The sequence below is a fragment of the Pan paniscus genome, chromosome 1, assembly GCF_029289425.2.
Source record: "Pan paniscus chromosome 1, NHGRI_mPanPan1-v2.0_pri, whole genome shotgun sequence".
Lineage (NCBI taxonomy): Eukaryota > Metazoa > Chordata > Mammalia > Primates > Hominidae > Pan > Pan paniscus.
This window is the reverse complement of record NC_073249.2, coordinates 191,744,208-191,767,579: the sequence shown is the minus strand read 5'-3', so window position 1 is coordinate 191,767,579 and position 23,372 is coordinate 191,744,208. Positions and strand designations below refer to the sequence as shown.

The following is a 23,372-nucleotide window of genomic DNA, read 5'->3' as shown; positions in this document are numbered from 1 at the left end:
TCACTGCAACCTCTGCCTCCTGGCTTCAAGCGATTCTCCTGCCTCAGACTCCCAAGTAGCTGGGATTACAGGCGCCCGCCTCCATGCCCGGCTAATTTCTGTATTTTTAATAGAGACGGGGTTTCACCATGTTGGTCAGGATGGTCTTGAATTCCTGAACTCAAGCAGTCCACCCGCCTCGGCCTCCCAAAGTGCTGGAATTATAGGTGTGACCCACCACACCCAGCCTGGGGTCATTTTAATTTTAACGTACTAATGAAAGAAGTCTGAACTCCCTCCCTATCTCTGAGGATAATTTCCTTTTACTAGGAATTTACTCTGCAACTGGCACTTTGCTAACATTGCCTGTCATTTTTTTTTTTGAGTCCAGCTTCTGCAGAAGCCTGCCTAATCTTTACAAACCTACGATGCAGCCACTACAATTATCCCCATTTCAAGGTCGAAGAAATGGAGATTTATAGAAGTTGTCAAATCGCTTACTAGCACACAGCTAATAAGTAGTAAAGCCATCTCTCAAATCCAGGAAATCTAACTGCCCTGCCTGAGCTCTGAGTCAAGGGTCCTACTTTGGCTGCCAGCCAGCGACGACTTCAAGGGTAAGATCCTATGCGGGCCGTAAGGACTCTTCCCCTCCCCCTCTCCCACTTTTTCTATCCCAAAGTCGCTCTTCCCAATTCAGGGAGCTGGGACCACCCTGAGCCAACGGCCCTGCGCATGCTCAACCGCAGAGCACGACGGGAGAGGGGCGGGGTCGGCGGGGCCGTTTCGCTTCGAAGATTGTTTCAGAAGCGTTGGGCGGCGGGCGTCCCTGAGAGAAATTAGTAAGCCTCCTCATGCGGCTCTGGTTTCGGTCTTTACTCCTGCGCCTTACTCGAAAGGGGCAGGGTTTCTGCTGTCGGTCGGAGGGAGGATGACGCGCCGGGTCGGGGTTTTAGAGACGGAGCTTTGAGTGCGGATTCCGCCAGATGGGGGTCGGGAACTCCGGGCCAGGCCCTGACCTGGTTTGTGTTTGTCGCCTCCTTTAACCTTGCCCTCATAGACTGGGGGGGTTAGTGCTCCCCGCTTCCAGCGATTCTCGCCGCCTCCTGCTCCTGTGTAGTAACTGGGCCTTCAGACTTTAGTCTCGCTCCGCAGCCTCCGTTTCAGAAGCCCCATCACACCTGTAGCTCTCCTTCACTGAGCAGTGATTTTTCAAGAGTTTGACTCCTGGCCGGGCGTGGTGCCTCACGCCTGTAATCCCGACACTTTGGGAGGCCCAGGCGGGCGGATCCCTTGAGGTCAGAAGTTAGAGACCAGCCTGGCCAACATGGCAAAACCCCGTCTCTACTGAAAGTACAAAAATTAGCTGGGCTTGGTGGCAGGCGCCTGTAATCTCAGCTACTCAGGAGGCTGAGGCAGGAGAATCGCTTGAACCGGGAGGCAGAGGTTGCATTTAGTCGAGATCGTGCCACTGCACTCCAGAGCGAGACCCCGTCTCAAAAAAAAAAAAAAAAAAAATGAAATGTTTGCTGAACCCCAAAAGCACAGTTTGAACGCCGCTGATTTACAAGATTAATTTTAAGGTATTTGGTATCAGGGACCTTCCTGACATGACCCATGTCTACTTTTCAAACTTTCCAGTTCCTTCTACTAGCACTCTTGCACTTGTACTTTATCTGCAACAACAGTCCCACTCCTTCTAGCTCCCATATATTTGTGCTTCTTTTTTTTTTTTGGAGACTGGGTCTCGCTCTTTGGCCCAGGCTGAGTACAGTGACACGATCACGGCTCACAAGCAGCCTCAGCCTTCCGAGCTTAAGCGATCCTCCCACCTCAGGCTCCAGAGTAGGTGGAACAACAGGTGCTCCCCACTACGCCCAGCTAATTTTTGTATTTTTTGTAGAGACAGGTTATCTTCATGTTGCCTAGGCTGGTCTCGAACTCCTGAATCGAAGCAATCCACCTGCTTGGGCCTCTCAAAGTGCTGGGATTACAGGCTTGAGCCACTGTGCCCGGCTATTTGTGGTTTTGTACATGCTGTCTCTATACCAGGAATATCCGCCATCATTGGTTGGTAGACACTTTAAAACCCAGCTCAAATTTCACCTCCCAGAAGACTGACCGTCTTCTTTTTTCATTTCTTCTCAGTACCTTGTATATACTTACTGGTTGGGACATCCTACTCATCAGTGTAACCCAGTACCAAGGCACTTCGGAAATGATGGCTCTTCATTGCCTGCAGAATTAACCATGGACATTTTAGTTTGGTTTGAAAAACATATAGCCTTCTGCCTCCAGCCTTCCCATCAGGCTAGTAAAAGACCTTGCAGAACTCAGTTGAATAAAATAATTTTTTTTTTGAGACAGCATTTCACTCTTGTCTCCCAGACTGGAGTGCAGTAGCGCGATCTCAGCTCACTGCAACCTCCACCTCCAGTTCAAGTGATTCTCCTGCCTCAGCCTCCCAAGTAGCTGGGATTACACCACACCTGGCTAATTTTTGTTTAGTAGAGACAGGGTTTCACCATGTTGGCCAGGCTGGTCTAGAACTCCGACCTCAGCTGATCCACCCTCTCAAAGTGCTGGGATTGCAGACAGGAGCCACCGTGCCCGGCCGAATAAAATAAATCTTAGCAAAGTGTAATGTATAAAGAAGTGGTATAATGCGAAGAAATAAGGGATAGGAGTATATCTGCTTCCAGACTCTGTTTTGTTTTTGCTTGTGTCCATACCACACTATCTTAATTTACTGTAGCTTTATAAGCCCTTCCAACTTTTTTTTTTTTTTTTTGAGATTGTCTTGGTTATGCTAGGCTCTGTATGCACATTGTATATACATTAGAATTACCTTACAAATTCCACAAAAACCCCTGCTGGGATTTTCATCTACAGCTTAATTAGGAGAAAAATTAACTTAATATTGACTCTTTCCATCAATGAGCATTTATTTAGATCTTCCTTAATTTCTCTCAGCAATGTTTTGTTTTCACTGTAGAGTTCTTTAATAGCTTTCATTAGATTTATTCCTATATTTGATATTTATGATGCTGCAGAAAATGGTTATTTTTATATTTTTCTGTTCTAGTATAAAGAAATAAAATTTCTGTTCTAGTATAAAGAAATAAAATTGATTTTTTGTTTGTTTGTTTGAGACAGAGTCGCGCTGTGTCACCCAGGCTGGAATGCAGTGGCACAATCTCGGCTCACTGCAGCCTCTGACACCCAGGTTCAAGTGATTCTCCTGTTTCAGCCTCCTGAGTAGCTGAAACAGGTGCCCACCACCATGCCCAGCTAATTCTTTTGTATTTTTAGTAGATACGGGTTTCACCATGTTAGGCTGATCTTGAACTCCTGACCTCAGGTAATTCACCTGCCTCTGCCTCCCAAATTGCTAGGATGACAGGCGTGAGCCACTGCACCTGGCCAAAATTTATTTTCGAATGTCTTGCTAAGCTTAATAACTTGGAGATTCTTTTGAATTTTCTTTGTATAGAATCATGTCATCCATGAATAACAATTTTACTGCCTTTTCAAAGTTTGTCTTTTATTTTTTCTTGCTTTATTGATCTAACTAGAACTTCTACTACAATGTTGAAGATAAGCGATAAGAAAAATTCTAAAATGTGGATCTTGTATTATCCTATAATTCTGCTGAATTCACTTATTCTAATAGTTTCTTTTGTGGGGAGTGAGTTGGGGGAGGTTCCTTAGAGTTTTCTATATGCAGTCATGTCTACAAATAAAAAGTTTTCTTCCTTTCCAACTTTTTTTTTTTTTTTTAAATGGAGTCATGCGCTGTCACCCAGGCTGGAGTGCAGTGGCATGATCTGGGCTCACTGCAACCTCCACCTCCTGGGTTCATGCAGTTCTCCTGCCTCAGCTTCCCGAGTAGCTGGGATTACAGGCGTGCACCACCATACCCAGCTAATTTTTGTATTTTTGGTAGAGATGGGGTTTCACCATGTTGGCCAGGCTGGTCACGAACTCCTGACCTCAAGTGATCCGCCTGCCTCAGCCTCCCAAAGTGTTGGGATTACAGGCGTGAGCCACCACGCCTGGCCTGCTTTCCAACTTTTATGCTAAATTCCCATCTACTATTTTGCTTTAGCTTAAAGAATTTCCTTTAGTAGCCGGGGGTGGTGGCTCGCCCCTGTAATCCCAGCACTTTGGAAGGCCGAGGCGGGTGGATCACCTGGGGTCAGGAGTTCCAGACCAGCCTGGCCAACATGGTGAAACCCCATCTCTACTAATAATACAAAAAATTAGCCGGGAGTGGTAGTGCATGCCTGTAATCCCAGCTACTCAGGAGGCTGAGGCAGGAGAATCACTTGAACCCGGGAGGTGGAGGTTGCAGTGACCTGAGATTGTGCCATTGCACTCCAGCCTGGGCAACAAGAGTAAAACTCTGTCTCCAAAAATAAAAAAAGAATTTCCTGTAGCATTTCTACAGTGTTTTCATTTGTCTGAAAATGTCTTTATTTTGCTCTTAATCTTGAAGGATATTTTTACTGAATATAGAATTTTAAGTAGATTTTTCCCCAGCACTTTAAAGATATTACATTGGCTTCTGGGGTTTCATTGTTTCTTTTCTTTTTTTTTTTTTTAAGACAGGGTCTCACTGTGTCCCCCAGACTGGTGTGCAGTGGCTTGATCACAGCTCACTGTAGCCTCACCCTCCCGGCTTAAGCAGTCTTACCACCTCGGCCTCCCGAGTAGCTGGGACTCCAGATGCATACCATCATACCCAGCTAATCTTTTAATTGTTTTTAGAGATGGGGGTCTCACTATGCTGCCAGGGGGTGGCCTCGAACTCCTGGGCTAAGCAGTCCTCTGTCCTCTACCTCCCGACATGTTCAAATTGCAAGTGTGAATCACCACACCCAACCTTAGTGCTTTTAAGATTTTCTTTTTGGTTTTCACCGGTGTAACTATGACATGCCTACTCGTGTTTTTCTTTATATCTTATTTGTGATTCACAGAGCTTGAATTCATGTGGTTTGATGTTTTTCTTCAGTTTTAGGAAATTGTCCTAAAAAATTGTAGGTTTTTTTTTTTTTTTTTTCGAGACAGTGTCTCAGTCTGTCACCTAGGTTGGTGTGCAGTGGTGCGATCATAGCTCACTGTAACCTGGAACTCTTTCCCGGGCTCAGGTGATCCTCCAGCCTCAGCCTCCCACATAGCCTGTACTACAGGCATCCACCACCATGCCCAGCTAATTTTTCTAATTTCTTTGTAGAGATGAGGGTCTCACTATGTCACCCAGGCTGGTCTCGAACTCCTGGGCTCAAACTCCTGCCTTGGCTTCCCAGAGTTCTGGGATTATAGGCGTGAGCCACCTTGCCTGGTATTTTCTTTCAAATACTGCTTCTTTTGCATTGTCTATTTTCTCTTATCCTAGAACTGAATAAGAGATCCCACATGGCACATTATTCTAGATTCTTATTCTAGAACTGAATAGGAATCCCACATGGCACATTATTTCAATTTTCCATCCTTTTATCTCTGTGCATCAGTGTACCTTCTAGCTTGTCTTCTTCACTAATTTGATATTCATCGATTGAATTCTTAATTTCCTCACTGTGTTTTCCAATTCTAGATTTTCCATTTAACTTTTTTTTTTGATGGATGCCAGGTCACTACAGAACTTCTCCATCTTTCCTCTGTTTTCTCAAACATAACCAAGTCCTTGCCTGACAAGAACAATATCTGAGTCACCTGTGGGTTTGTTTCTATTGCCATTTTTTTCCAGTCAGTTTTGGGATTTTAAAAATTCCTCTTAGTCCATAAATTATTACTGGATTCTGGAAATTTTGGATGAACATTATTAGCATCCGGATGTACTTCCTTCAAAGCAGACTAAGGTTGCCATTAGGCACATGGATAGTAGTAGCAGATGACATTGATCCTGTTGAGGATTGATTATAGGTCTTGTTAAGACTGGTCTATTTCAGTTTGTCCTTTCTTCTTGGAAGTGGTCTCTTTTCCTCCTGGGGCATAGCCGTTACTCCTAGGGCAAGGCCCTCCTTGAGTCTCAACCCGAAATCCAGGTCTTTACCAAAACCCCTCTATCTTGCTGGTCTTAAATTTCAACTCTCAACTCAGCATAGCTGCTATAATCTTATTAGCTCTTTGACGTTTAACTGCTGTGTTCTGTTAAGTTTTTGAAGTCTCACTCTGTAAATGTGCAGTTTAGGAGTCCGCCAATGACTTGGAGGAGGGGAGATTTCTATGCATATTATTTTTCTGTAGTTCCCTCCTCTCCCAGATTGTGCCTCTTGAGTTCCAGCTACTTTAGAATCCAGTACTTCTAACTGTCTCCTGCTGTTTTCTGCTTGGGTTTCCACTATTTTGTCATGGAAAGTCCCCTTACCAGTAAAGTCTGTTAAATTTTGTAATTAATTCCAGTGAAAGGATTTAGTATGCTAAAGGCTACTCTGTTATGCCTGGATTTATCCGTTTTTTGTTTTGTTTTGGTTTGGTTTTTTTTGGAGACAGAGTCTCGCTCTGTCACCCAGGCTGGAGTGCAGTGACGTGATCTCGGCTCACGTCAACCTCCACCTCCTGGATTCAAGCAGTTCTCCTGCCTCAGCCTCCCTAGTAGCTGAGAAATACAGGCACGTGCTACCATGCCCTGCTAGTTTTTGTATTTTTGGTAAATATGGGGTTTCACCATGTTGGACAGGCTGGTCTTGAACTCCTGACCTCAAGTGATCCTCCCACCTTGGCATCCCAAAGTGCTGGTACAGGTGTGAGCCACTGTGCCCAGCCCTGGCTAATTTTTTTTTGTATTTTTAGTAGAGACAGGGTTTCACCATATTGGCCAGACTGGTCTCAAATTCCTGACCTCAGGTGATTTACCCGCCTTGGCCTCCCAAAGTTCTGGGATTACATTACACGTGTGAGCCACCATGCCTGGCCCCATTTTTTTTTTTTTTTTTTTTTTTTTTTTCTCTGAGACAGAGTCTCGCTCTGTCGCCCAGGCTGGAGTGCAGTGGCACTGTCTCAGCTCACTGCAAGCTCCGCCTCCTGGGTTCACGCTCTTCTCCTGCCTCAGCCTCCCAAGTAGCTGGGACTACAGGTGCCCACTACCACGCCTGGCTAATTTTTTGTATTTTTAGTAGAGACAGGGTTTCACCGTGTTAGCCAGGATGGTCTCGATCTCCTCACCTTGTGATCCACCCGCCTCGGCCTCCTAAAGTGCTGGGATTACAGGCGTGAGCCACCGCGCCCGGCCCCCATATTATTTTTACTTCATGCTAGTCTGTTAAAATCTGGAGCTCAGTTGGTTTCCAAACTGCATAGGATCTGATTAGGCAGAAATGACTTTGGCAGGAAGGAAAGCAGTATGAGGACAAGTAAAGTGAGGAGGTTAAGGTGCAGCTGATTCTTTGCCTTGACATCTGTCTCCCTTTCCCTCTGGCCCAAAGAGGAGGATAGTGTTTTCTCCTGTGGTTGTTGTAGATCTCCCTTCGGCTGCAGCTGTCCTTTGCTGACCCTGAAACCACCTCCTTGACTACATTTCAGCTTCAGGGACAATAGCCTCCTTCCTTGAACAGTCATTCCTAGAGCTCTCTTGGGCCTGCCCTTTCCTGCCTTTGGTGTGGCACATGCCAGCCACCTAGCTCTAATAGGGAATTATTGTTAAATCAGTATTCTGTACCCCTCATTCCCAGCCTAGTTTTGAAATGTACTTGTGGTTGGAGTGCTAGGTTCACACTGGCCCCTAGCATTTGTGGGGTCCTTGCTAAGAGTATGAATGGAAGCCCACATACTCTGTGTCTAAATATTTAAAAGTTATAAATAAAGCTAACACATCGTGGAATAAAATGAGTTCTATCCTCCTGCCGTGACAAATACACCTTTGTAATGACCAAATAGAAAAACACGTGTAAAGCTGTGGTTTTCAGGACTGAAAGTAAGCAAATTATCAATGATGACAGAATTCAATTTTATGTATTACGTTTAAACATTGTATTTGGGTTACTCATGGTAAATTGTTATCACAGAAAATATAGAAGATTTGAATTTCATTATATAAATCACTGTCATTCATAATGTGGCTTTTTAAAATCATTTCTTCAAGTCATATTTATATTCATACAGAATTTTAAGGTTTTTTCCCAAAATTTTCAATATATACAGAATTTTAAGGTTTTTTCCCAAAATTTTCAATATTGGGTTATTAGTTTATTTTATTTATTTATTCTGAGATGGAATCTTACTCTGTCACACAGGCTGGAGTGTGGTGGCGCAATCATATCTCACTGCAACCTCTGCCTCCCAGGTTCAGGTGATCCTCCCGCCTCAGCCTCCTGAGTAGCTGGGACTACAGTCTGGGCTATTTATAAAAAGCAGAAAATGACTGTTTGTTGCTAAATTTGTTCAACTCTGTCTCCAATCAATATTATAACTTAATCTGTAGCAGTAAAAAAAAGTCTCTATATAAATTAGTTTTGAGATTATATGTCTGTGAATCTTATTCATCGTCATGCAGTTTCCTTTCATTATTGTAACTGCCTTATATTTCATTGAAATCTCATGCAATTTTTTTTTCAATTAAAAAATTCTTTTTTTTTCTTTTGAGATGCAGTTTCGCACTGTCGCCCAGGCTTGAGCGACAGTGAGCTTGATCTCAGCTCACTACATCCTCCACCTCCTGGGTTTAAGCAATTCTCTGCCTCAGCCTCCTGAGTAGCAGGGATTACAGGCGCCCACCACCACGCTCGGCTAATTTTTTTTGTATTTTTAGTAGAAACAGGGTTTCACCATCTTGGCCAGGCTGATCTTGAACTCCTGACCCTGTGATCCACCCACCTCAGCCTCCCAAAGTGCTGGGATTACAGGCATGAGCCACCACACCCAGCCTTTTTTTTTTTTTTTTTTTTTTTTTGAGATGGAGTCTTGCTCTGTTGTACCCAGGCTGGAGTGCAGTGGCACGATCTCCACTCACAGCAGCCTCCATCTCCCAGGTCAAGAGATTCTCCTGTCTCAGCCTCCCAAGAGCTGGAACTACAGGTGTGTGCCACCACACCTGACTAATTTTTTGAATTTTGAGTAGAGATGGGGTTTTACCATGTTGGCCAGGCTAGTCTCGAACTCCTGACTTCAGGTAATCTGCCTGCCTCAGGCTCCCAAAGTGCTGGGATTACAGAGGTGAGCCACTGTGCCCGCCCAAAAATTCATTTTTTAACAGTAGTTTGAACCATCAGGGTTATATAAATACTATTGTACTAATTTTCCAGGAGGAATCTGGATGATATCCCCTGGAGGTCTATATGTGTATCTGGAAATAACTCTTGAAACTTGCATTTTCTTTTTTTTTTTGAGATGGAGTTTCGCTCTTCTTGCCCAGGCTGGAGTGCAATGGCGCAATCTCAGTTCACTGCAACCTCTGCCTCCTGGGTGCAAGTGATTCTCTTGCCTCAGCCTCCCAAATAACTGGGATTACAGGCATGCCCCACCACGCTCGGCTAATTTTTTGTATTTTTAGTAGAGACAGGGTTTCTCCATGTTGGTTAGGCTGGTCTTGAACTCCCGACCTCAGGTGATCAGCCCGCGTTGGCCTCCCAAAGTTCTGGGATTACAGGCGTGAGCCACCACGCCTGGCCTCGAAACTTGCAGTTTCTTTGTGATCTCGTGTTTTACTTTAAGAATGAATATGGGCTGAGTGCAGTGGCTCATGCCTGTAATCCCAGCACTTTGGGAGGCTGAGGCCGGTGGATCATGAGGTCAGTAGTTCAAGACCAGCCTGGCCAAGATGGTGAAACCCGGTCTCTACTAAAAATACAAAACTTAGCCAGGCATGCTGGCTGGTGCCTATAATCCCAGCTACTCAGGAGGCTGAGGCAGATAATTGGTTGAACCTGGGAGGCGGAGGTTGCAGTGAGCTGAGATTATGTCACTGCACTCCAGCCTGGGTGACAGAGAGAGATTCCATCTCAAGAAAAAAAAATGAATGTGAATTTTGTTGTCTGCTCTTATCATATTTCTCTCTTTGGTTTAAATTAAAATATTTTATGGCTGGGCGCGGTGGCTCACACCTGTAATCCCAACACTTTGGGTGGCCGAGGCAGGCGGATCACAAGGTCAGGTGATCGAGACCATCCTGGCCAACATGGTGAAAACCTGTCTCTACTAAAAATACAAAAATTAGCTGAGCTTGGTAGCACGTGCCTGTAATCCCAGCTACACAGGATGCTCAGGCAGGAGAATCGCTTGAACCCGGGAGGTGGAGGTTGCAATGAGCCGTGATCGTACCGCTGCACTCCAGCATGGGCAACAGAGTGAGACTCCATCTCAAAAATGTGTTTATGTCTGTGTATATATATATATGTATATATATTTTATATTACTACCAAGTAGTATTGCCCAGCAGGAAGATGTGCAACATTCATCCTTTGACTATTAATACCTGTACTCTTTCATACTATGATTTAGCCCTAGTTTGGAAAGATGAGTAGGGCTATATTAAAAGAAAGTCTGTAGGACTTATTTTACTCTAATGTGCATCTTGTTGGAAAAGGAAGTAATGGATCTGTCACTAATACGTGTTTTGCTCTTCTTATAGCCAAACAAATGTTGCATAGGATTTTCCCTTGCCTCAGAAATTTTCAGGATGCTTTCCTTTTTTTTTTTTTTTTTTGTTTTTGAGACAGAGTCTCACACTCTTGCCTGAGCTGGAGTGCAATGGCATGATCTCGGCGCACTGCAACCTCTGCCTCCCAGATTCAAGCAATTCTACTGTCTCAGCCTTCTGAGTAGCTGGGATTACAGGCGCCCACCACCACGCCCGGCTTATTTTTTGTATTTTTTAGTGGAGATGGGGTTTCACTGTGTTGGCCAGGCTGGTCTTGAACTCCCGACCTCCTGATCCACCCACCTCAGCCTCCCAGAGCGCAGGGATTTCAGGCATGAGCCACTGCACCCAGCCTCCACTATTTTTATGTTTGTATGGTGACACGTTTGAAGGAGTTGCAAGATGCCAAAGCTCATAGGTACTTTGTTTTGTTTTGTCTTACAAATAACAATAATTGTACCTCACGTAAACCTCATTGGCTGTGATACCACCACTGCACAAAACTCGGTGCTTTGTTTTTAATTGATGTTTAGACTTGCATGGCATATGTACTTTCAGGTGAAGGGAATCTACCTAATGACAAATAGTTAATTTTTAGTGAGTTTTGCTTTACTGTTTGTGTATAATGCTCAAATGGGCTGGACAGAGGCTGTATGAGCTATTTATTGCACTTGACTCTCAGGCCTTATTTAACTTTCTGCATTGGGATAGGAACTTTCAACAAAAGCTGAGCTAAAGATGGAAATGAGGGAAGGTGGTTGAGCCCCAATCACAGAAATAAAAAATAATGGCAGAATTACTTGGGTCTTTCATGTACTAACCCAGAATAAAACCATAGTCCTGGAATTACTCCTGTAAGAGGTTTTTTGTTTTTTTTTCTTTTTTTGAGCCCATTATTCTACGTGATCCTGTAACAACTTCAACTTCTCCACATTTGTGTTAGTTATCATCTGCCCTCCATAATGATTAGTTGTAAGGCTTTTTTTTTTTTTTTTTTTTTTGAGATGGAGTCTTGTTCTGTCACCCAGACTGGAGTGCAGTGGCATGATCTTGGTTCACTGCAAGGTCTGCCTCCCAGGTTCACGCCATTCTCCTGCCTCAGCCTCCCGAGTAGCTGGGACTACAGGTGCCCGATATAAGGCTTTGTTTTTTTTTTTTTGTTTTTTTGTTTTTGTTTTTTGAGACAGAGTCTCGCTCTGTCGCCCAGGCTGGAGTGTAGTGGCGCGATCTCGGCTCACTGCAAGCTCCACCTCCCGGGCTCATGCCATCCTCCTGCCTCAGCCTCCCGGAGTAGCTGGGACTACAGACACCCGCCACCATGCCCGGCTAATTTTTTTGTATTTTTAGTAGAGATGGGGTTTCACCATGTTAGCCAGGATGGCCTCGATCTCCCGACCTCGTGATCCACCCGCCTCGGCCTCCCCAAGTGCTGGGATTACAGGCGTGAGCCACCGAGCCTGGCCTATAAGGCTCTTTTTTAAGGATCTAGGAGACAGGAAGACTTGCACTCTGAAGCCAAGCTAGGGTGGCAGGAAGGGAAGGGGTTCCAAAGGATTTAGAATCAGAGGTAACAGCTACCAGATAAGTGGAAAGTAGGCCTCAGTCAAGGAAAAAGGAGAAAACAAGGAACCAGTCTGTCTTTGAAAAAGAGACCTTGCTGGGAGGGATAGCATTAGAAGCTATACCTAATATAGGTGACAGGTTGATGGGTGCAGCAAACCACCATGGCATGTGTATACCTATATAACAAAACTGCACGTTCTGCACATACACCCCAGAACTTTAATGAAAAAAGAAAAAGAGACCTTGCTTTCGTAGTTCCTCAAAAGTTGTAAGATTGACCAAAAAGGAATCTATTGATTTGGATAGTGAGGAGAAGCAGGCAGGCATGTGTGATGGGAAAATAGACTTAAGACTTATTTGACTGGGTGTGGTGGCTCACACCTGTAATCCCAGCACTTTGGGAGGCCGAGGCGGGCGGATCACCTGAGGTCGGGAGTTCGAGACCAGCCTGACCAACATGGAGAAACCCTGTCTCTACTAAAAATACAAAATTAGCCAGGCGTGGTTGCACATGCCTGTAATCCCAGCTACTCCAGAGGCTGAGGCAGGAGAATCACTTGAACTTGGGAGGCTGTGGTTGCAGTGAGCTGAGATCGCGCCATTGCACTCCATCCTGGGCAACGAGAGCAAAACTCTTGTCTCAAAAAAAAAAAAAAAAGACTTAATTAAAAGGTAGATTGATCTAATTTCATAATTAGATTTAGGGAGAAGAATAATAATTCCAGGTTAATCCTAGATTTCTGGCATGGGAAATTAGGTATATGACACTGCTATTTACCAAAAAAAGGAATATCTGTAAAACAGGTTTGTGGGGGTAATAAAAGAATATAGTTTTACTGAGGCAAGAGGATTGCTTGAGACCAGAGTTCAAATCCCTTGAGTTTGAGGGACCTGTGGAACATTCAAGTGGAGATATTTATTTATTTATTTATTTATTTATTTATTTTGAGACGGAGTCTCCCAGGCTGGAGTGCAGTGGCGCGATCTCGGCTCACTGCAAGCTCCGTCTCCCGGGTTCACACCATTCTCCTGCCTCAGCCTCCCAGTAGGTGGGTCTACAGGTGCCTGCCACCACGCCTGGCTAATCTTTTTTGTATTTTTAGTAGAGACGGGGTTTCACCGTGTTAGCCAGGATGATCTTGATCTCCTGACCTCATGATCCACCCGCCTCAGCCTCCCAAAGTGCTGGGATTACAGGCGTGAGCCACTGCCCCGGCCAAGTGGAGATATTTAATAGGCAATTAGGTATATGGGCCACAGCTCAGGAATGTTGGGGAAAAACAGCCCATAGGTGATAGTTGAATCTGAGGTTGTGATCATAGGCTGGGCGCAGATGGACACCTGTCATTCGAGCACTTTGGGAGGCTGAGGTGAGAGGATCACTTGAGCCCAGGAGTTCGAGATCAGTCTGGGCAACATAGGGAAACACCTTCTCTACAAAAAGAAAAAAAAAAAAAATTAGCTGGGCACTGTGGCACATGCCTGTGGTCCCAGCTACGCGGGAGACTAAGGTGGGAGAATTGCTTGATCCCAGGAGGGTGAGGCTGCAGTGAACTGAGATAGTGCCACTGCCTGAGTGACGGAGCGAGGCCTTGTCTCAAAAAAAAAAAAAAAAAAAGAGAAAAAGACTTGGTTTTTGTTTGTTTTGTTTTGTTTTGTTTTGAGATGGAGTCTCGCTCTGTCTCCCAGGCTGGAGTGCAATGGCACAATCTTGGCTCACTGCAACCTCTGCCTCCCGTTTTCAAGTGATTCTCCTGCCTCAGCCTCCAGAGTAGCTGGGATTACAGGCACCTGCCACCATGCCCAGCTAATTTTTGTAGTTTTAGTAGAGACGGGGTTTTGCCATGTTGGCCAGGCTGGTCTCGAACTCCTCACCTCAGGTGATCCACCTGCCTCGGCCTCCCAAAGTGCTGGGATTACAGGCATGAGCCACTGCGCCCGGCCAAAGACTTGGTTTTTTTGTTTGTTTGAGACAGAATCTCGCTCTGTTGCCCAGGCTGGAGTGCAGTGGTGCGATCTCAGTTCACTGCAGCCTCCGCCTCCTGGGTTGAAGTGATTCTCCTGCCTTAGCCTCCTGAGTAGCTGAGATCACAGGCACACACCACCACACTCGGTTGATTTTTTTTTTTTTGTATTTTTAGTAGAGACGGGGTTTCGCCTTGTTTGCCAGGCTAGTCTCAAACTCCTGACCTCAGGTGATCCACCCGTCTTGGCCTCCCAAAGTGCTGGGATTACAGGCGTGAACCACTGTGCCCGGCCAACGGGTCTTTTCTTTTCTTTTCTTTTCCTTTTCTTTCTTTCTTTTCTTTCTTTCCTACCTTCCTTTCTTTCTTTCTTTCCTTTCTTTTCCTTTTCTTTTCTTTCTTGACAGAGTCTTGCTCTGTCACCCAGGCTGGAGTGCAATGGCGCGATCTTGGCCCACTGCAACCTCTGTCTCCCAGGTTCAAGTTATTCTGCCTCAGCCTACCGAGTAGCTGGGATTACCAGCACACGCCACCAAGCCTAATTTTTTGTATTTTTAGTAGAGATGGGATTTCAGCATGTTGACCAGACTGGTCTCAAACTCCTGATCTCACGTGCTCCACCTACCTCAGCCTCCCAGAGTGTTGGGATTACAGGCGTGAGCCACTGTGCCCAGCCAACTTCGTTATTTTTTTAAAGCCAGGAGTTCAAGATCATAGAGCAGGCAAGGAGAGTACTGGGGAATTGTGTTTTTGTGGAACACAAACATTTTAGAAGCAGGTAAAATAAGTATTTGTGAAAAATACTGGCAAAGAGGTAAAATGAGAAATAGGAGACCTCGGAGTAAGAAAAATGAAAGGAATTTCAAGAATGGGGAAAGGGGTGGTCAGAGAGAGGGCGGATAGCTTTAGATTCTAGAATGTATTTAAATGCTTATATCCTGGAATCAATAGGAGGGGAAGAGGAACTGAAGAAGCAAATGAGAAGGATAACTGGAGGGCAGAGAGGGGTAGTGAGTACAGATTGGGTTAACCTCAGATAGAAAGCTTTACATTTCTTTTTTGTTTGTTTGTTTGTTGAGACACAGTCTCACTCTGTCACCCAGGCTGGAGTGCAGTGGCTCAATGTCCATTCACTGCAACCTCCACCTCCCAGGTTCAAGCGATTCTCGTGCCTCAGCCTCCCGAGTAGCTGGGATTACAGGTATGTGCCACCACAACCCGGCTAATTTTTGTATTAGTAGAGATGGGGTTTCACCATGTTGGCCAGGCTGGTCTCAAACTCCTGACCTCAAGTGATCTGTCCGCCTTGGCCTCCCAAAGTGCTGGGTTCACAGGCGTGAGCCACTGACCCTGGCCGAAAGCTTTACATTTTCTCCTATGGAAAAGTTAAAAATAAACTTGTAAGTTTTGGTGGTTTTATGCTGCATTCAGTCTTGGGGGAACAGAAACGGAGACTTTCCAGAAGAAGGCACAGAGTTGGTAGTAGCTACCAGAGAAGTATAGAGCAAAACTATATTGAAGAATAATGGATGAAAGGAAAGAAGCCAGTGTTCTTTCAATGAAGGAACCTTGATGCCAAGCTGTCTAAAGACCCTTTTGTGGTTCTAGAAAATTACCATATTTAAAAGGACTAATTTTAAAATCAAACTCTTTATCAATATTTTATTTTAGGAATCTGGAAACTGTTCTTCAGGAAGAAACCCATTAGTTTGGAACTGGAGAATTCCTTTGCATCAGATACTAAAATGAAAGAACCACTGTTAGGTGGTGAGTGTGACAAGGCAGTGGCATCACAGCTGGGGCTGCTAGATGAAATTAAGACAGAACCCGACAATGCTCAAGTAAATATTTTCCCTTATTTCCATTATTTCTAGAGCAGCATTTAACTATAAATTTTAGTTACAAAGGTGCTGAAATGATTCATTGAAAAACTCAAATCCTTATCTCCTCCAAAGCAGTTAATTAAATAATACAAGGTATATGGTGTTAAGTGCCACTACAAGTATATGTAAGAAAATTATTTGAGGAAAGATTAGACTGTTTGGAATTGGGTTTTTGCATAGGTAAAAGGATTGTTTAGGGTGTTGTGGGCCTAGCTAAGGTTAACACTTTTTTTCTTTTGCCAGATTCTACTTCCAGAGAAGGTTAACACATTTTGTTTTTGTTTTTCTTAACTTAATACAAATTACATTTTTTAATCTAAATTAATTTATGTAAATTTAAAAAAATTTTTTTAGACATATCACTAAAGAACCTATAAAGGATGAACTGACTTGAACTGTGAGTATTGTTTAAGTAGGGAAAACATTCCTTAGAATGTTTGTATATATGGCCAGGCACAGTGGCTCACACCTGTAATCCCAGAACTTTGGGAGGCCAAGGTGGGAGGATCACCTGAGCCCAAGAGTTTGAGACCAACCGGATGACAAGACCTTGTCTCTATAAAAAATACAAAAATTAGCCAGGCATAGTGGTGCACGCCTGTAGTCTCAGCTACTTGAGAGGCTACAGCAGGAGGATCGCTTGAGCCCAGGAATTCAGGGAAGCAATGAGCTATGATTGTGCCATTGCACTCCAGCCTGGGTAACGAAGCAAGACCCTGTCTCTTAAAAAAAAAAAAGGAATGTTGTATATGAACTGTGAACCAGCTGAAAGTTCTAATGAAAGAAAAAAATCACTAAAAAGGGTAATTTATTTGTAGTATTCTATTTAGAAATAGCCTAAAGTAGATTAATATTAAATAAGGGTATGCTTACCATTGAGTTGTTAACACTGGGGAATGTTACTCATTTAGGAACTATCTATTGCTTCTTCATGCCATGGACATTCAGGCATAGATCAAGTTTAGATATGGTGGCTATGAAATTGCCTCCTGCTCTGAAAAAATTGTCCTTTGTAAGAATCATTCTGCCCAATTAACAATTTCTGGGGTTAAGGTCTTTATGAAGACAATTAGCTGTTAATGATTAGAGCAAGCAGGGAAGGCTGGGTGTGGTGGCTCATTCCTGTAATCCCAGCATTTTGGGAGGGTGAGACAGGCAGATCACTTGAGGCCAGGAGTTCAAGACCATGGGCAACATCTCCACTAAAAATTAAAAAATTAGCTGGGCATGGAGGCATGTGCCTGTAGTCTCAGCTACTTGGGAGGCTGAGGCAGAAGAATCACTTGAACCCAGAAGTAGGTTATAGTGAGACGAGATCGCATCACTGTACTCCAGCCTGGGTGACAGAGTGAGATCTTGTCTCAAAAAAAAAAGAAAAAAAAAAGAACAAGTAGGGAAAATAGTTGTAATTCAATATGTCTGCTCCCTATTGATAGTGAATGGAGGGATTTTGTTGACAAAGATTTTGATGTCACACCTGGATACCATAGGAAATAATGTATTGGGTGATTAGTGTTGTCAGCCAAAGAGCACCAAAAGGGTAGTGCATACCTGTGTATTTTGGTTCAATTCAGTTATACAATTCGTTGACCAGACTTGACCACAATTTATCATTTTCTGTTGAATGACTGGTTGTCTTAAATTCATTGTATTCACTATTTTTAATTATTATTATTTTTTCTTTTTAGGAGTATTGTCATAGGCAACAGTCCAGAACTCAGGAGAATGAACTGAAAATAAATGCTGTGTTTTCAGAGAGTGGTAATAGAATTATTTAAGTTAATTATGTTTATTCAGACCAATATGACAGCTGATTCATTCCTTTTTAATGCCTTTGAATATTGCTTTGTTTGTGTTGGGTTTTAAGTCCAGGAGAAGTAACCTGTAAGAAAATGAAAGAGAGGCCGTGCACAGTGGCTCACGCCTGTAATCCCAGCACTTTGGGAGGCCGAGGCAGGCGGATCATGAGGTCAGGAATTCGAGACCAGTTTGGCCAACATACTGAAACCCCGTCTCTATTACAAATACAAAATTAGCCAGGCGTGGTGGCGCATGCCTGTAATCCCAGCTACTCAGGAGGCTGAGGCAGGAGATTTGCTTGAACCTGGGAGGCAGAGTTTGTGGTGAGCCAAGATTGCACCACTGCACTCCAGCCTGGGCAACAGAGTGAGACTCCATCTAAAAAAAAAAAAAAAAACAGAGAAGAAAATCAAAGAGGCTGGGCATGGTGCCTCATGCCTGTAATCCCAACATTTTGGGAGGCCAAGGTGGAAGGATCAGCTTGAGGGCAGGAGTTTGAGACCAGCCTGGGCAACATAGCGAGATCCTGTCTCTATAGAAAATTTAAAAACCAGGTGTGGTGGTGCATGCCTGTAGTCCCAGCTACTTGGGAGGCTGAGGCGGGAGGTTTGTTTTTTTTTTTCTGAGATGGAGTTTCCGCTCTTGTTGCCCAGGCTGGAGTGCAATGGCACGATCTTGGCTCACTGCAACCTCTGCCGCCCAGATTCAAGCAGTGCTCCTGCCTCAGCCTCCCAAGTAACTAGGATCACAGGCCCGTGCCACCACACCCAGATAATTTTGTTTGTTTTGAGACGGAGTCTCGCTCTGTTGCCAGGCTGGAGGGCAGTGCATGATCTCGCCTCACTGCAGCCTCCACCTCTCAGGTTCAAGCGATTCTCCTGCCTCAGCCTCCTGAGTAGCTGGGACTACAGGCATGTGTCACCATGCCCAGCTAATTTTTATAGTAGAGACGGGGTTTCACCATGTTGCCCCGGATGGTCTCAATCTCTTAAACTTGTGATCCACCCACCTTGCCTCCCAAAATGCTGGGATTACAGGCGTTAGCCACCACACCTGGCTAATTTTGTATTTTTAATTGAGATGGGGTTTCACTATGTTGGCCAAGCTGGTCTTGAACCCTGACCTCAGGTGATCCACCTGCCTTGGCCTCCCAAAGTGCTGGGATTACAGGCGTGAGCCACCGCACCAGGTGGTGAGAGGGTCACTTGAGTACAGGGTGTCAAGGCTGCAGTGAGCCATGATCGTATCACTACACTGCCTAGAGTGCAAAAGAGGGCAACAGAGCAAGACCCTGTCTCTAAAAAAAGAAAGAAAGAAAATAAAAGAATGCCTAGTTAATTTTGTGTAAATAACAATTTTTTTTTCTCCCTCTTGTGTTTTTATAGCTTCACAGTTGACTGCAGGCATTCAGCTTTCTCTGGCATCATCTGGCATGAATAAAATGCTTCCTTCAGTTTCAACCACAGCTATTCAGGTTTCCTGTGCTGGTTGTAAAAAAATTCTCCAGAAGGGGCAAACTGCTTATCAGAGGAAAGGATCTGCTCAACTTTTCTGCTCCATACCATGCATCACTGAATACATTTCATCTGCCAGTTCACCAGTTCCTTCTAAGAGAACTTGTTCAAACTGCTCAAAGTATATAATTCTAAATTATGCCCCCTTTTATTTCCCTACCTTGTTCTTGATCATAGTCTTAGTTGTAATTTCTACATTTTCTTTTTTTATTTTTTGAGACTGAGTTTGACTCTTGTTGCCCAGGCTGGAGTGCAGTGGCACGATCTCGGCTCACTGCAACTTCCACCTCCTGGGTTCAAGCGATTCTCCTGCCTCAGCCTCCCAAGTAGCTGGGATTACAGCCATGCACCACCACGCCCGGCTAATTTTGTATTTTTTAGTAGAGATGGGGTTTCGTTCGCCATGTTGGCCACGCTGGTCTTGAACTCCTGACCTCAGGTGATCCGCTTGCCTTGGCCTCCCAAAGTGCTGGGATTACAGGTGTGAGTCACTGCGCTCAGCCATTTTCATTTCTTTTGAAGACGTGTCGTCTTGGTTTAGTAAAAAGAAGTTTTTTCTACTTTTAGTTCCTCTGATGGATTCTCTAGAAATATTTTTTTTTGCAGAAATTACCATGTGAAAAGTACTGTTTCTCTTCACCTTTACTCTTTTCATTTGAAATTCTCTGTAAATGGGATTATTGTTTATCCATTCTGTTCTATTTAACTGTATAGGGAGCAACCTACTAAAAAATTAATCCTATGACAGTTAGTTTGGATTTTCCAAGATGTGGAATAATATTATATTTCTTTTATAATGGTAAATGAAGTGATTCTTTTGAAAAATTGTTGGCCATAGATAAACCTACATGTCTCTATGTAATCTTTTAAAAATTTATGTGAGAATGTGTGAAGAATCAGTGTCATTTTGGCTTTGAGAGTCCTAAGGCTGTATAATTATGGTTGTTAGCACTTAGGATATGCTAATTTTTAAATGTTCTTGTTCAGAACAAGAAAATCCATAGGCAACCACAGTGCTTCTAAATATAACAGGTTTCTTTCAAATAATACTTGTTTTGGACTCAGGTTGCCATAATTTGAATTTTGCTTCTTCTGTTTAGTTATATTTTACTACTCAAAGTTTCATCCCTGAGTTGCTAGATCAGCATCACCCAAGAGTTTGTTAGAAATGCACTTTCTCAGGCTGGGAGCAGTGGCTCACGCCTGTTATCCTAGCACTTAGGGAGGCCAAGGTGGGCAGAATGCCTGAGCTCAGGAGTTTGAGACCAGCCTGGGCAACACAGTGAAACCCTGTCTCTACTAAAATACAAAAAAATTAGCTGAGCACTGTGGCATGCACCTGTAATCCCAGCTACTTGGGAGGCTGAAGCAGGACAATTGCTTGAACCCGGGAGGCTAAAGTTGCAGTGAGCTGAGATCAGGCCACTGCACTCTAGTCCGGGCGACAGAGTGAGACTCTGTCTCAAAAAGAAAAAAAAAGAAATGCACTTTCTCAGGTCTTACCCAGACCTGCTGATTCAGAACTGCATTTATCCCCATGTGATTCCTATACATGCTAAAGTTGGAGCAGTATTGAGAACTTCTTTGTTATTTAGTATTCGTACCTGTTTTTGATAAATGTACAAAAGAATTATGAGCATTAAATAGTATATTTAAGTGGTCAGAACAATACCAGCATGTAGTAAGAACTCAATAAATGTTAACTATTATTATTCTCTTAACAAACTCACAAACCCTTTTGATGGGTTTGTTTCAGCTCCTCTGGCTGCTGCTTCAGTTATTATCTGTTGCTTCAGGTCTTATTCCATGGCACGTTACTTACCATTCTCTTTTGCTTTTCAACCCTTCAATACTATACTAGTCTTTTGTCTTTTTACTTTTTTGCTATGGGCCATATAGTACTCTCTTCAGCCTGCTTTCTCTCCCTGCAGAATCATAAAACTGGAAGGGACCTTAGAGACTCACTACACATCTTCAGCAGATGTCCCAGACAGATTGAAAAAGGCTGAAGCAGGAAAGATTTAGTGTGTAAGTTCTCCTAGGCATGGAAATCCAATATGAGTAAAAATCTGAGATAAGTTTTACTTCCTCTAGAATAAAATTTTTTTATAAAAAATATTATATTGTAGTAGGTAGAAAGATGGTAGTAAATTTTAGGCTGGAAAAGGCCATCCATGATTCAGAGTAGACTGCTTTTTTCAAAACTTAAAAATTCCACATTAATTAGCCTTTTACATAAATTTTAGCTATTCTTCTGGGGTTTTTTTATCTTCCAGTGAAACCATCCTGAACTGAAAATAATTTTCAGTTACTTATTTATTTATTTTTGCAGAGACAGAGTCACTATGTTTCCCAGGCTGATCTTAAACTCCTGAGTTCAAGTGATCCTCCTGCCTTGGTCTCCCAAAGTGCCGGGATTACAGGTGTGAGCCACCGTGCTGATTTTCAGTTTTGTTTGTTTGTTTTGTTTTGTTTTGTTTTGTCTGAGATGGAGTCTCGTCTCAATCTGTCACCCAGGCCAGAGTGCAATGGTGCAATCTCGGCTTACTGCAACCTCCACCTCCTGGGTTCAAGCAATTCTCCTGCCTCAGCCTCCCAAGTAGCTGGGATTACAGGCGTGTGCCACTGTGCCCAGCTAGTTTTTTTATTTTCAGTAGAGATGCAGTTTCGCCATGTTGGCCAGGCTGGTCTCGAACTCCGGACCTCAGGTGATCTGCTTTCCTCGGCCTCCCAAAGTGCTGGGATTATAGGTATGAGCCACCACACCCTGCCTGATTTTTAGTTACTTTTTAAGATTTCTTTTATAGGAATGATTTAATATCTGTTTTGAGTCAATGCACTTTTTATTCTATTTCATGGACCAAATGGAAGATCACTTTGAAGATGACATTTTAAATCTTATTAGAAAGATGCGATTTGTGGGCCAAGCGAGGTGGTTCACACCTGTAATCCCAGCACTTTGGGAGGCCAAGGCAGGAGAATCACTGGAGGTCAGGAGTTCAAGACCAGTCTAGCCAACACCGCAAATCCCTGTCTCTACTAAAAATATAAAAATTAGCCAGGCGTGGTGGTGTGTGCCTGTAAACCCAGCTACACCAGTGACTGAGGCAGGAGAATTGCTTGAACCCAGGAGACAGAGGTTGCAGTGAGCTGAGATTGTACGACTGCACTCCAGCCTGGGCAACGGAGTGAGACCCTGTCTCAAAAAAAAAAAAAAGATGTGACTTGTTCTTGGGAACTTTGTATTTAAGAAGTGTCATTTCTTCACTTTAGTATCTCAGTTGGAACCAACCGCAAATCCTGAATGCAATCAATAAAGTCCAAAATAGGCCCCTGCACTAAGGTTTGATTTATTTATCGGAAAGTTGTTCCTAATTTGTTGGCGTTTCTTTTTTTTTTTTGAGACAAGGTCCCTGTCTGTCACCCAGGTTGGAGTGCAGTGGCACCATCTTGGCTCACTGCAGCCTCGACCACCTGGGCTTAAGCAATACTCCCACCTTTACCCTCCCAAGTAGCTGGGATTGCAGGCACATGCCACCCTGCCTGTCCAGTTTTTGTATTTTTTTGTAGAGATGATTTCACCATGTTGTCCAGACTGGTCTTGAACTCCTGGGCTCAAGTGATCCTCCTGGCTTGCCCTCCCAAAGTGCTGGCATTATGGGCGTGAGCCACCGTACCCAGCCAACATTCTTTTTTTTTTTTTTTTTTTGAGGCGGAGTCTCACCGTTTTGCCCAGGCTGGAGTTCAATAGCGGGATCTCAGCTCACTGCAACCTCTGCCTCCCAGGTTCAAGCGATTCTGCTGCCTCAGCCTCCCTAGTAACTGGGATTACAGGTGCCTATCACCATGCCTGGTTAATTTTTGTATTTTTAGTAGAGATGGGGTTTCACCATGTTGGCCAGGCTGGTCTCCCAACCCCTGACCTCAGGTATCTGCCTGCCCCAGCCTCCCAAAGTGCTAGGATTACACATGTGAGCCACCGTGCCCGGCCAACATTCATTTTTCAATTTTTTATAAAGCTTTAGTAGATTCTTAGAAGCCAGCAATCTAGTATGCTGATAGCAATAAAAACTAAGAAGCATTTTCAGACTTC

At 43.9% G+C, this 23,372-nt stretch overlaps 1 protein-coding gene across 6 annotated transcripts in view; it reads left to right on the top strand.

Annotated features, from left to right (window-relative positions):
* Positions 1–717: 717 nt before the first annotated feature.
* ZMYM1 (zinc finger MYM-type containing 1) overlaps positions 718–23,372 on the top strand; it is a 39,672-nt gene continuing 17,017 nt past the window's right edge. For 2 of the 6 annotated variants that reach the window (XM_003812566.5, XM_063592962.1), the window contains exons 1-4: positions 718–821; positions 15,754–15,923; positions 17,654–17,726; positions 19,151–19,400. In XM_003812566.5, the coding sequence (XP_003812614.3) occupies positions 15,828–15,923; positions 17,654–17,726; positions 19,151–19,400 (419 nt within the window). In that variant the 5' untranslated portion in view covers positions 718–821; positions 15,754–15,827. Of the gene's footprint in view, positions 822–10,047; positions 10,974–15,753; positions 15,924–17,653; positions 17,727–19,150; positions 19,401–21,210; positions 21,308–23,372 lie in introns of those variants that run through there. The other 4 variants (XM_055095567.2, XM_008965019.5, XM_008965020.5 and 1 more) reach the window with 4 other exon arrangements.